The following is a 12,105-nucleotide window of genomic DNA, read 5'->3' on the forward strand; positions in this document are numbered from 1 at the left end:
GTTTTGGTGGCGTCTTTGAGGGAAGTGAGTCTAGGAAATCCATAGGCCATGGTCTGTCTGTCTGTCTCACTGGAATACAGAGGGAGCCTGACTACCAGGCTCTATGTCAGTAAAGGTGGCTCTTTCTTTCTTCCCGCAGGGTGATCACTCTCCCCTCTTTGGAACCCCTGGTCTGCCGCAGACCACTGCTCCCACTGGGTCCTAGCAACATTTCGAATGTATTAACAATGGCCTTTTTTTTTTTTTTTTTTTTGTGAAGGTTTTTGAGGATAAATTAATTCACCAGCCATCTTTCCTTTCTCAGAAACATGATTCCGGTGACGGAATTCCGGCAGTTCTCTGAGCAGCAGCCTGCCTTCCGGGTGCTGAAGCCATGGTGGGACGTGTTTACGGATTACCTCTCCGTGGCCATGTTGATGATTGGTGTGTTTGGATGTACTTTACAGGTAGGTGTCGGACGCAGGAGGGCAGGGAGGCCGGAGCCACATGTGAAATGAATGAAACCTCTTAAAAGAGCTCGCTCTCAGCCGGGCACTGTGGTGCATACCTGTAATGGTAGCACTCAGGAGCCTGACATAGAAGGATTTAGCATGAGTTTGAGGCCAGCCTGGGCTACATTGTGAGGTTCAGGTCATCCTGGGCTAGAGTGAGACTGTGTTTCAAAAAGAAAAAAAAGAGTTGGCTGTCCTGAACTGGGGGCTGTAGCTCATTGGTAGAAAATGCTTGTCTGGAATGCACAAGAATCTCTGGGTTCTGTGCCCAGCTCTGCAAAAGAAAAGAGACAAAGAGCTGACTGTGTGATGTCCTTGTTAGCCATGTAAATATTAGTTGCTAGTCTCTGTTGGTATATGAACTTTGTAATCATGACAGGGGATCTGAAATACTTATTTACAAGGCTTTCATAATTAAGCTAAATATAGTACTTGTATGATTTCAATGAGGGCAACTGCTCAAGTAATGTTTGATGTCATTACTATCAAGAGGGTTGATATCTGTCAGAATTGGTTTTATACTGAAATACAACACATATATGAAGCATAAATTCACTCTGAAGTAAGTATGCTCATTCACATTGAAGTCGATAGCATGTATATTCATGTTGAAGTACAGTATATGCATTCATACTAAAGTTAGTATATATATATTCCCTTTGAACTGAATAACACATACATTCACATTGGAGTCTCATACATCATGTACTCACGTTGAAGTATGCTAGTTTGATTCACGGTGCTATTTTCATTGTCAAATAGAACTGTTGCTCCTTTTCTATTTCTTTCTCTTTTTTTCATTATTAGATATGGATATATTTTGTATGTAAACATCACACGTTGGTACCATTCTTTCTCTCCTCCCTTCCCCTTTCCTGAAGAGGACTTCCTCATTGGGGATGCAGGTCAACCCCATGGGGATTGTGGGTCATGCATTATGGGGGCAGCAGTCAGTTGTGGGGGAGAGGCAATGTCTCTGTGCAAAATGTCCCAATTTGTGCCTCTAACAATCTTTCCGCCCCCTCTTACGCAAGATTCCCCAAGCCATGCTGGGAACATTTTAAGTCTAGTTCATTGGTGGCACTTAGGGGCATCTAGATGTCTGGTTTGGTAGGTGTTGAGGGTCCTCAGTATCTTTCTCCATCACCCTTGTGCTGATTTCAGCTTAACTAAGAGAGCAGCATTCTTATTTCCCCAATTCTTCTGGTTTCAGCTGGGGTCAGGGTGGAGTGTGCTGGGTCATTTATCTCAAGTCCAGTTCCCATCTGAAAAAGAGAAGCAGATTCCCCAATGGAGAGTGAAGTCAGTATAAATTAAATGGGATAATCATTATTAATTTAGAGAGAATTAAAAGGGTTTAGACACTTTTATAGTGTAGGGTTAGTGGGAGCTTGACAATGGAAAGCAGAATCATTAGCTGGATATGATTCTGACTTGTTTCTCAGTTCCAGATACGGTTTCCTTTCCACTGAGCAGATCTGTTAGCCAATCCAAGAGCAGTTGGTTTCCCACCATGGCCGTGTGCCACTATTGCCCTTGTGTGAGCATCATGTCAGGTCATTTGCTTCTGAGATGCTTAGACTTTGAGTTGCTTGAATAGATGTTGGCTCCTTTCCCCTGGTAGCTCATGTAGCACCTTCCAGTACCAGATGGGGTAATTATCTGAGGACTGGCTCTCCCCTGGATTCCAATCTTGCTTGGTTGTTGTTGTTTTTATTCATCTTTTATATTTAAGCTTAACTTTTTGCAGCAGGATTCCTATTTTGGTGAGTTATCAGAATTTTACCCAATGTTTAGTTCTGAATTAAAATATAACCCAATCAGTTATATTTTGTATAAATGCTGTGATGTTGAATCCAGACATATTTTACATACCTTGGAGGACATGGTTACCTGCCTGTGTGTGGTCCATTTCTAGAGGAAAAATAGTAATCAGGAGAAATTGTGTTGCAGAAGCCATGGGTCAGAAAGGGGTGGAAAGGAGGGGACTTCATGTAGCTTACATATCATGGTTGTATTAAAACTTGGAGAACAAGGGCTGGAGGGATGGCTTAGTGGTTAAGGCATTTGCCTGCAAAGCCAAATGACCTAGGTATGATTTCCCCAGGACCCACGTTAACCAGATGCACAAGGGGGTGCATGCGTCTGGAGTCTGTTTGCAGTGGTTGGAGGCCCTGGCACACCCATTCTCTCTCTCTCTCTCTCTCTCTCTCTCTCTCTCTCTCTCTCTCTCTTTCCCTCTTTCTCTGTCAAATAAATAAATAAACAAACTTGGAGAACAAGCTGAAGCTAGTTTGGGAAGCAAGGGCTGGAGTAGGAGATGGTTCTAGAAAGAGAAGGGGGTGCTCCCAAGCATGACTAATGAGGACTAACACAGCATCCTTGGGCAGCCGTCAGTAGGGCTGGCACAGGCTGCGTGTTATTAGCCAGGAAGTCGTGTCGAGCCTGTGGCAGAGTCAGCCACGGGGGAGGTGGAGAGCTGTGAGGAGCAGCCGTGACAAGACTGTGTGGGCACGGGGGGCTGGGCTGCAGGAATAGGCGGGCACCAGAGTGAGGCGTGTGTCCCAAGCTGAAGGAAGGTGTGCTGAGTGACAGCAGGCAGTTCTCCACCCACTCACAGACTAAGGAGAGAAAAGTAGCAACTGAGCCCAAGAACTCTTAGTCTCCATGGTTAGAAAATTGAATGGAAGTTCAGGTAGAGGCTGTGGGTGGATATGACGTTCAGGAATATCTGAATGCCTGGAAGAGGAAATAGAAATATCTAGAGGCATTAGTGTGAAAATAAAGACCTTTTAAACGTGGATATTAATAACAGCTACTGTGAGTTGGCCTTTTGTCCTCACATCAACTCTTAAATACAAAGGCCGTTGTTATCCTGAGGTATAGAGAGATTAGGGAAAATCCCTCAATGTGGGTAGCAAGTCCTTTACTCAAAGCCAGGCACTTTGGAACCAGAGCCCTTGCCCTCAGTCCCTTACACCATTCTGTCTTTTCTTTTTTCTTTCTTTCCCTCCCTCCCTTCCTTCCTTTCTTCCTTCCTCCCTCCCTCCCTCCCTCCCTCCCTCCCTTTCTTTCTTTCTTCTTTTTTATATAGGGTCTTGCTGTAGCCCAGACTGACCTGGAATTCACGATGTAGTCTCAGGGTGGCTTTGAACTCTTGGCAATCCTCCTATCCCTGCCTCCAGAGGCTGGGATTAAATGCATGCGCCACCACGCCCAGCTACCATTCTACCTTCTAGTTGAGTGGTAAAAACATTTTGCTGCCAGACATGATGATACACACCCATGATCAGCAGCAGAGGGACAGTGGAGGCAGAAAGATCAGGAGTTGAATCCCAACCTTGCTACAGAGCAAATTGAAGGCAAACCTGGGCTACATGAGACCCTATCTCATAACCAAACAAAAACGTTTTTTCCCTCTTCCTGCACCAAAGAAAGGATTCCACGGAGAAGCCAGTCTGGAAGAGAGAAAGAACTCCAATTTATCTGAACAGAAAACAAGTGTCGCTCTGCTAGGAATTATCAATAAAATGAGAAAAGATGAAAATGTCTATGGGCAAAGAAGTGAATAAAAGAAGTGAAATCAGTAACTGACATGCAGCAAGGGGCTGGGAAAATGGCCCCATTGTTAAAGGTTCTTGCCTGCAAAGCCGGCCGGCCAGATTCTATTCCCCAGTACCCATGTAAAGCCAGATGACAAAAATAATGGCAGATGAGTCTGGTACTTGTTTGCAGTGGCAAGAAGTTCTACCAGCCACCCATCAACCCCCCCCCATCATAATAAAATAAGTGTAACATTTTCATTACATACAGTGGTCTCCTGGGATTGTATTCCAGGACTCATAGTAGATCTTACCAAACCCTGGTTTTCTCTGTTTGTTGTGACTCACCATGGATCTCTCAGCAACCTCCGCAGATGAATTTTTACAAGCAAGCACCTTTGAGTGCTGAGCTGTCTCCCCAGCCCAGCATATGATTGGTTTTTCTTTCTTTCTTGTTTAAGTCAAGAGCTTTTACCTTCTCTGTTCAAGGAGGCACTTACTTTCCCTTTGATATATCCCAGTTGCCAGCGTCACTGCTCCTGGTGCTTTGAGGCCATTGTTGAAGTAAGAGTTACCGGAAGAAAAGGCCTGAGGTGCCCTGAAATCGTCAACACGGAAACCAAGATAAATTATTAAGTGACTAATATAATGCTGTTCACCATGGCATGTGATTTAAAATGTATGAATTGTTGGTTTCTGGAAATTTCCACTAAATATTTTAGTGGCCCACTTGACTGTGGGTAACTGAAACCACCCGAGAACTCATGGATTAAAGGGAGCCCTGTAATCCACATGAAAGTGAAGGCAACGGGACAAGGTGTGGCTTTCACTCAGGAAGCTGAGGGGGCTTTCCAGGATCGGAGCCTCGGGAGCCAGGGCACAGACAGACGCAGGACATTGAAGGACACAGGACACGGGACAGACACAGGAAGCTGAGGGGGCTTTCCAGGATTAGATCTTCGGGAGCCAGGGCACAGACAGACCACAGGACCCTTCACCTTCCTGCAGAATTTTACTCCTTTCCTTCCTCCTCAGCCTTCTAGCTGTTTCCCTGGAGATCCAATAAAGGTAGAATGTTAACTGTGTTACTAGGCAACATTTTCCGTGATACACACGGCCACTGGTTGGTCAGCTTGTGTTAGGTCCGAGTGATAAATGCGTGGGAGGAAGCTACTCGGTTAGCTGTCTGTGATTTTGGTGGCGTTTGTATCTCGGCATATCCCCCCTCACGTGTCAAAGATGTGTCTGGGAACCTACAAGAGATGGCCGGCGTGGAAATGCTCCCTGTGTCTGCGTGGACTGGCAAGGCAGGTTGGCCGTATGGACCATCATGGCCAGCTGAGAAGGTTTTCTCAGGGGAGCAGAGCCGATGGCACAAGCTGTGACCGGTGAGTTGTCGCCCTACTGATGTCCGTGATTCTGATACCACATGAGGTTCATGTCTTATGAGTCTGAGTATTGAGGTGAATGTAGGATGTCCATTGATCACGTTCTGAGCCAGCAGGGGTCTCCTGGGATGTTGAAAGTGAAGCCAGATGAGACCAGTCATAGATGAGGACGCAGCGAGTCTGTGTTGGGCCTGTCAACCCTGGAAGGTGGCTTTACTGAGTGACGCTGGACACATCCAGAGCATTTCCAGCAGAAGGTTGTCACCCTCTGATGTGTTAACTAGACCACTCCAGCTGTGGAAAGCGCACCAGGCACCGTAGATGGTACATGTCTGTAATCCCAACACTCAAGAGGCTGAGGCAGAAGGTTCATGAGTCCAAGGCTAACCTGGGCTACACAGCAAGTTCCAGGGCAGACTGAGCTCCACTGAGAGACCTTGTCTTATGAATCCAAGGATTGGGAATGTAGATCAATAGCAGTGTGCTTGCCTGCCATGCATTCATAAGGCCCTGGATAAAGGGGTGGGGGAGAGAGAGGGAGAGAGAGGACACACAGTATGGGGTGGAAGCAAAGAGATTTGGAATGCTAGTTCAATTATCAAGGCAAGAGAGAAGCCAGGGTGCCTTGGACCAGGGTGGAAACAGTAGTTCTGTGTGCATTTCGAAGGAAAACCTACCAAGATTTGCTGGAAGACTGATTGGTAACTGTGAGAGGCAAAGAAACAATAAAGGGCTAGAGAGGTTGCTCAGTGGTTACGTGAACTTTCTGCACAGGCGTAAGGGCTTGAGGGAGCCTGAAACCCAGATAAATAGCTGGGTATGGCCAAATGTGCCTAGAATCCCAGTCCCATAAAGGGGTGCAAAGAAGAGGGAAGCACCCTGGCTCACACACAAAAAAAAAAACCCTCAAGTTTCAGTATTTATAAAGAGACTCCAGCTCAAATAAGAATGGAGGTAAGAATGGTGGGACAGAACACCTAATGCTCTGCGCTGTCCACCACAGGGGAGTGTCCCCCAGCACAGGCAAGGGCACACGCTTGTGCATACACCACACATGCTACGTGACACACACACCCAGCAAAACATACCAAAGGTGACTCCAGTGTCTTGAGGCCTGAGCGACTGAAAAGATCTGTTTTTGAGCATTTATGTTTGAGATGGATGTTAATTAACCATTTAGGATGAAATATTAAGTAAGTAGGTAGATATCAGACCCTGGGGTGGGGGTGCCGTTCAAAGGTAGCAATGCATGCTTGTCTCTAGGATAAAGAGTGAGATGGATCCAGGATCCTGGTGGAAGGTTTCCTGCTTGATCTGGGGGAGGACAGCTACCAGAATGCAATGGTGACTACTGATGCATTTTATTTGGGAGGCAAAAAGATGGGAGTTGGCCTGGAGAGAGGGCTTAGCAGTTAAAGTGCTTGCCTGCAAAGCTTAAGGACCCAGGTTCAGTTCCCCAGCACCCATGAAAACCAGATACATAAAATGGTGCATGCACCTGGAGTTGGCTAGAGGCCCTGGCATGCCCATTCATTCTCTCTTTCTCTCTCTCTACTTGCAAACAAATAAATGAATATTATTTTTATATATGGGAGTTTATGTCTTATAGCTTCTGATTTTGTGCATAGAAATAAACATACCTGCTCAGAGACTGTGAGGCTGTGGTCACAGAAAATGGCAGCAAGGAATGCAGTGTCTGAAGAGCCTCAAGAAAAAGGACAAAGATTAAGAGGACAAAGGTGATATGGATCCTCAGAGGACTGTAAATCTCTGTACAAACATGCAGGGCACCATCACTGGTGCAGGACCTGCCCAATAAGATCAAGGGCTCATTTCTTATGTCCATATCCCAGGGCAGGAAGGGATGCAAAAAAAAGAGGAAGGGCGCAGAAAGTCAGTAAGGACCCGTGGTGAATTTGGAGCCAGAGGAATGAAGAGAGAGAGTACCTTCAGCTGTGCTATTGGGGAACATAATGCGGGCGGTGGGTCTGCAGGGAGCTCAGGAGGAATGGAGCACCTGACAAACCTCCTTTTCTCTACCTACGTTACCTTATGACACCCAATCAGAAGCAGCCTTATGGCAGGAAAGGGTTTATTTATTTCAGGCTTGCAGTTTCCAAGGGAAGCTTCATCCTGGCAGAAGACACCGGCTCACTTCCTACATCCTCAACCGAGAGCAAGCGAGCAAACACCAGCGAGCATGAGCTGACTCTGAACACACAGGGCCGGGTCAGCCCCAAGGTCTACCCCTGGTGACACTCCCCCCAGCGGGGCTCCGCCTCCCAAACACTGCCCCTAAGGCGGCCTGGAGAGATGACTCACCAGCGAAGGCCCTTGCCTGCAAAGCCAAACAACCTGGGTTCGATTCCCCAGTACCCATGTAGGGCCAGATGGACAGAGTGACGCATGCATCTGGACTTTGCAACAGTTGGAGGCCCTGGTGGGCCTATTCTCTCTGTCTGACTCTCTTCTCTCTATGTCCCTCTGCTTGCAAATGGATAAAATAAAAATAAACACGTAAGGCTATGAGGACATGAATTTAAACCACCACAGCACTCAAATCCATCCTCCTGTCTCTGCTGTACAGAAGTCCTACAGCCACCCTGAGGCCACCCAGCCCCACCCTGTTACCTCTTACACTAGACAGATTACCCAGCTAGGCCCTTCACCCAAGTGGTTTTATCTTTACAGCCTTAAAGGGGGAAACTGATGCCAATGTCTGGATACAGAAAATGTGTATGATGTCAAGGATCTGAGAAGAAAGGAGAACATTGCCTCTGAACCCAAAGGCTACAGGGCTCAGAATTCAGGCAGGACTGGGCCATTCCATTCAAACACCCATTCTCATCAGGCACTGTGTGAGAGGCTCGGTTTGGAACAAACACCTTCGTGGTTCCTGAGAACATTAGGTGTGATAACATCACCACTGCCCCTGGAAGTTAGGGACTCGAGAAGATGACTGATAACTGAGTGACGGTCTCAAAGAGTATATATAGCAACCCCAAAATGTGTGAGAGTGGAAGGAAAAAAGCAACATCACCAATACAACATTTCAAATGATCATTTCACAAACCCCTCACTGGGCCATGCAGTCATGGAGGCCACCCATTTTAGGGGGCGGAGTCAGGAAGGTTAACCATCCAGGGCCACACAGCAGAAGAACGCTCCTAGGCAGCATGTTAACAGGGCCTTCCCCTATTAACCTATTAGCCCGTGCTAGAATCTGGATGCACTCCCTTTAGTTCCCGGAATGAACCCCCGGAAGGAGAGCAGTTCCATGTTTCCAGATGAGGTTTGGGAACTGTAGAAGGAGGGGTAACCTGTCCTAAAGCCAAGAGGGCTAAAGCCAGGAATCAGAACTCAGACAGGCTCTCCAGCCTGTGCCCGTTTGACCTTGCGCACGCTGCTGTGGTACACTAAGGAACCATTACAGTTACACAGCTTCTTTTTTTTTTCTTTTCAAATTTATTTTTTTATTAACAACTTCCATGAATATAAAAAAAAATCCCATGGTAATACCCTCCCCCCCACACTTTCCCCTTTGAAACTTCATTCTCTATCATATCCCCTCCCCATCTCAATCAGTCTCTCTTTTATTTTGATGTCATGATCTTTTCCTCCTATTATGACAGTCTTGTATAGGTAGTGTCAGGCCCTGTGAGGTCATGGATATCCAGGCCATTTTGTGTCTGGGGAAAGCACATTTACACAGCTTCTATAGCTAAAGTTTGGTGTGTAAAACAATATTAGAAACAAGGTGTAGGGGCTGGGGAGGTGGCTTAGTGGGTAAGAACACTTTCCACATGAGCATGAGGACCTGAGTTCAATCCCCAGCCACCCATGTAAAAAGCTGGGTGTGAGGCTGGATGGATGGCTTCACAGTTAAGGCGTTCGTCTCCAAAGCCAAAGGACCCAGGTTCAATTACCCAGGACCCACGTTAGCCAGAGGCACAACGGGGTGCATGCATCTGGAGTTCCTTTGTTGTGACTGGAGGCCCTGGCGCACCCATTCTCTCCCTCTCTCCCCCTCTTTCTCTGTTAAATAAATAAGTAAATAAATAAAAAACATTTTTAAAAAGCTGGGTGTGGCCGCCACACCTGTAACCCCAGTCCTGTGGGGAGCAGAGAGAGGAGAATTGCTGGGGCTCACTGGTGAGCCTCTCTGACTGAGCACCAGCAGCTCCAGGGTTGGTGGGGGACTAGCCTTCTGAATGGAATGGTCCCCCATGAGCTCGTATGTTTTTGAATACTCGGTCCCCAGCTGGTGGCAATTTGGTGAAATGGCTGGGCCTTTGAGAGCTGGAGCCTTGCTGGGGGAGCTGTGTTGTTGGGGGGTGTATTTGGCTAGCCCTCCCCCGCATTGGCAGGGCTGACTCCCTCAGAGGACATCCTTCCTGTGGGTGTGGAGGTGTGACCCTGGCATCTCGCTCAGGCCTGGCATGCTTTCTCCACCATGATAAACTTCCCCTTGAAGCTGTCAGCCTGAAATCAACCATTCCCTCCCATACACTGCTTCTGGTCCAGCGTTTTGTCCCATCCACAAGAAGGTCACGGCTGCACTCTATCTCAAGGAAACAACATGAAGAGTGATAAAGGGGAACTCAGCACATGTCCCACAGGACAGGCACGTCCAAACACACACGTGTACACACGACACGTGCACACAAAAAAAGCAAGTGCAATAGGACTGAAGGGGAAACTATAAAGTGACAAATGTTATCAATTTGCTGAGTTTCTGAGTATATTTATTTATTGGTTGGTTGGTTGTAAGTTATTTGCAAGAGAGGAAGGGAGGAAGAGAGAGGCTGACTGAGTATGGGCACATCAGGGTCTCCTGCTGCTTCAAATTCTAGACACATGGGCCACTTTGTGTATTTGGCTTTACATGGGTTCTGGGGGATCAAACCAGGGCCAACAGGCTTTGCAAGCAAGTGCTTTTAACTGCTGTGCCATCTCCCAGATTAGGTTTTTTTTAAAAAAAAAAATGTCACTATAGGGCTGGAAGGATGGCTTAGCTGTTAAGGCATTTGCCTGCAAAGCCAAAAGACCCAGGTTCAATTCCCCAGGACCCACGTTAGCCAGATGCACAAGAGGGCACACACATCTGGAATTCATTTGCAGTGGCTGGAGGCCCTGGCGTGCACATTCTCTTTCTCTCTCTCTTTCTCTGTCAAATAAATAAAAATAAAATATTTAAGTACTAGTGATCATTATTTTAAAAAAATTTTAAAACTCACTATATACCTGACACAAAACTTCAGTACTAAGTATTAAAGAAACAAGAAATAACATGGCATAAATTACTAAAGAAAGTCAAAACTGCCCAGGAGCCCTATTGCAAATTCAAATGTTGTCCCTTAGGAAAGGAATGCAAGCTCTTAGTTCTGCTGATAATCCCCTGAAATTGGCTTAATGACTGATAACTTTGAAACACAAAGGGTTCTCTGTGAAGCTCCAATTCCTTCCCCATTTCTAAGGCAATCTTAAAGTGGTTAAGATATGTTTTATAATTAATCCTTAGATTTGAAAACACTGGATGGCCAGAGCTCAGGTAGAGTCCCAGACATTCAGGGATGATAACATGGTGATCCTACAGCTTGAGTATTTTGAAAATTGCCTTCCCGTGTCCAGCCATCTTTAGTCATCTGCGTACCTCGAAAAGGGGGCGCTCACGTCGGTTTAGCACAGTGAAGCTCTGGAAACACGGTGGAGGTTATTTAAGAAAGGGGTTCAGTTGTTTTTTGTTTATTACCTCAATAGGAGAAAATTACACTCAGCACACTGGTCTTACACATGTGACAAATATTTGCACATTTCTAAGCACATGGCTATTTTCAAATCTTCTGTGACATAAAAGCATGTGTAAAGAACATTCTTTAGATGACATGAGTCCACGTACAAAACAAATATCAACCCAGCGTAAGTGCATGCCCCGTTCCCCTACAGTCATTCACCCCCCAGGGACCCAGAATAAACACCCAACTTTATGCTATAAACAATGCTATTCTGAAACAACACACTCAATAAAGTAGACTAAATCCTGAAAGGTCAACTTGTTGCTTCCTGGAAAAGATCCGATTGCTTTAGATCTCTGCTCCATGGCTGTAGGTTATCTTACGACCAAATCCACAGCCGCCCACAGGCAGCCTGTTGCAAATATAGTTAGCAGTTAAAAGCCAGAAATAAGAGGATGGAAGCCCCGGGAACCTGCCTTGAGATCGTGGCACACACAGGATGGTTACTTCCTGCTTTATGAGTTGGGGAGGGAGGGGAGAGATGCAAGAGAATTATTTCAATGACTTGAGACCATCTACACACAAAAATAAAATCTCTGTGGATTTAGCCAAAGAGCCAACTAACTGGTCAATAGGGCCATGCGCTCCGTTTGGACAGCTGGGCTTGCTGGTCAGGGCTGTTTTCACCATTCCTATTGCGATTTAGAGCTATCCAAATCAGCCGTTGGCAAATGGCTTCGGGTGAAAAAATGCTCACAGGCAACTCACTGAAAAGCATGGGCAAGAGAAGTTATGGATTTCAGAGGGGTTCGTTGCGATAATTTGGTGCCCTGAGTTCTGCTTGTACTGTAAGCAAGGGCCCAGGACGTCCAGCATGAAATCTGAGTTTCAGACGATAGGCAGCGTCCTGGTGAAACCGCAGCCGACGCCAGTGAGAAGACTTAAAGTG

General features: G+C 46.4%; 1 protein-coding gene across 1 annotated transcript in view; it reads left to right on the top strand.

Moving 5' to 3' along the window:
* Lrrc8c (leucine rich repeat containing 8 VRAC subunit C) overlaps positions 1 to 12,105 on the top strand; it is a 101,781-nt gene that overhangs the window by 60,673 nt on the left and 29,003 nt on the right. The window contains exon 3 of the mRNA XM_045138302.1: positions 305 to 446. Within this exon, the coding sequence (XP_044994237.1) occupies positions 309 to 446 (138 nt within the window). The 5' untranslated portion in view covers positions 305 to 308. The remainder of the gene's footprint in view (positions 1 to 304; positions 447 to 12,105) is intronic.

The sequence above is a fragment of the Jaculus jaculus genome, chromosome 19, assembly GCF_020740685.1.
Source record: "Jaculus jaculus isolate mJacJac1 chromosome 19, mJacJac1.mat.Y.cur, whole genome shotgun sequence".
Classification (NCBI taxonomy): Eukaryota; Metazoa; Chordata; class Mammalia; order Rodentia; family Dipodidae; genus Jaculus; species Jaculus jaculus.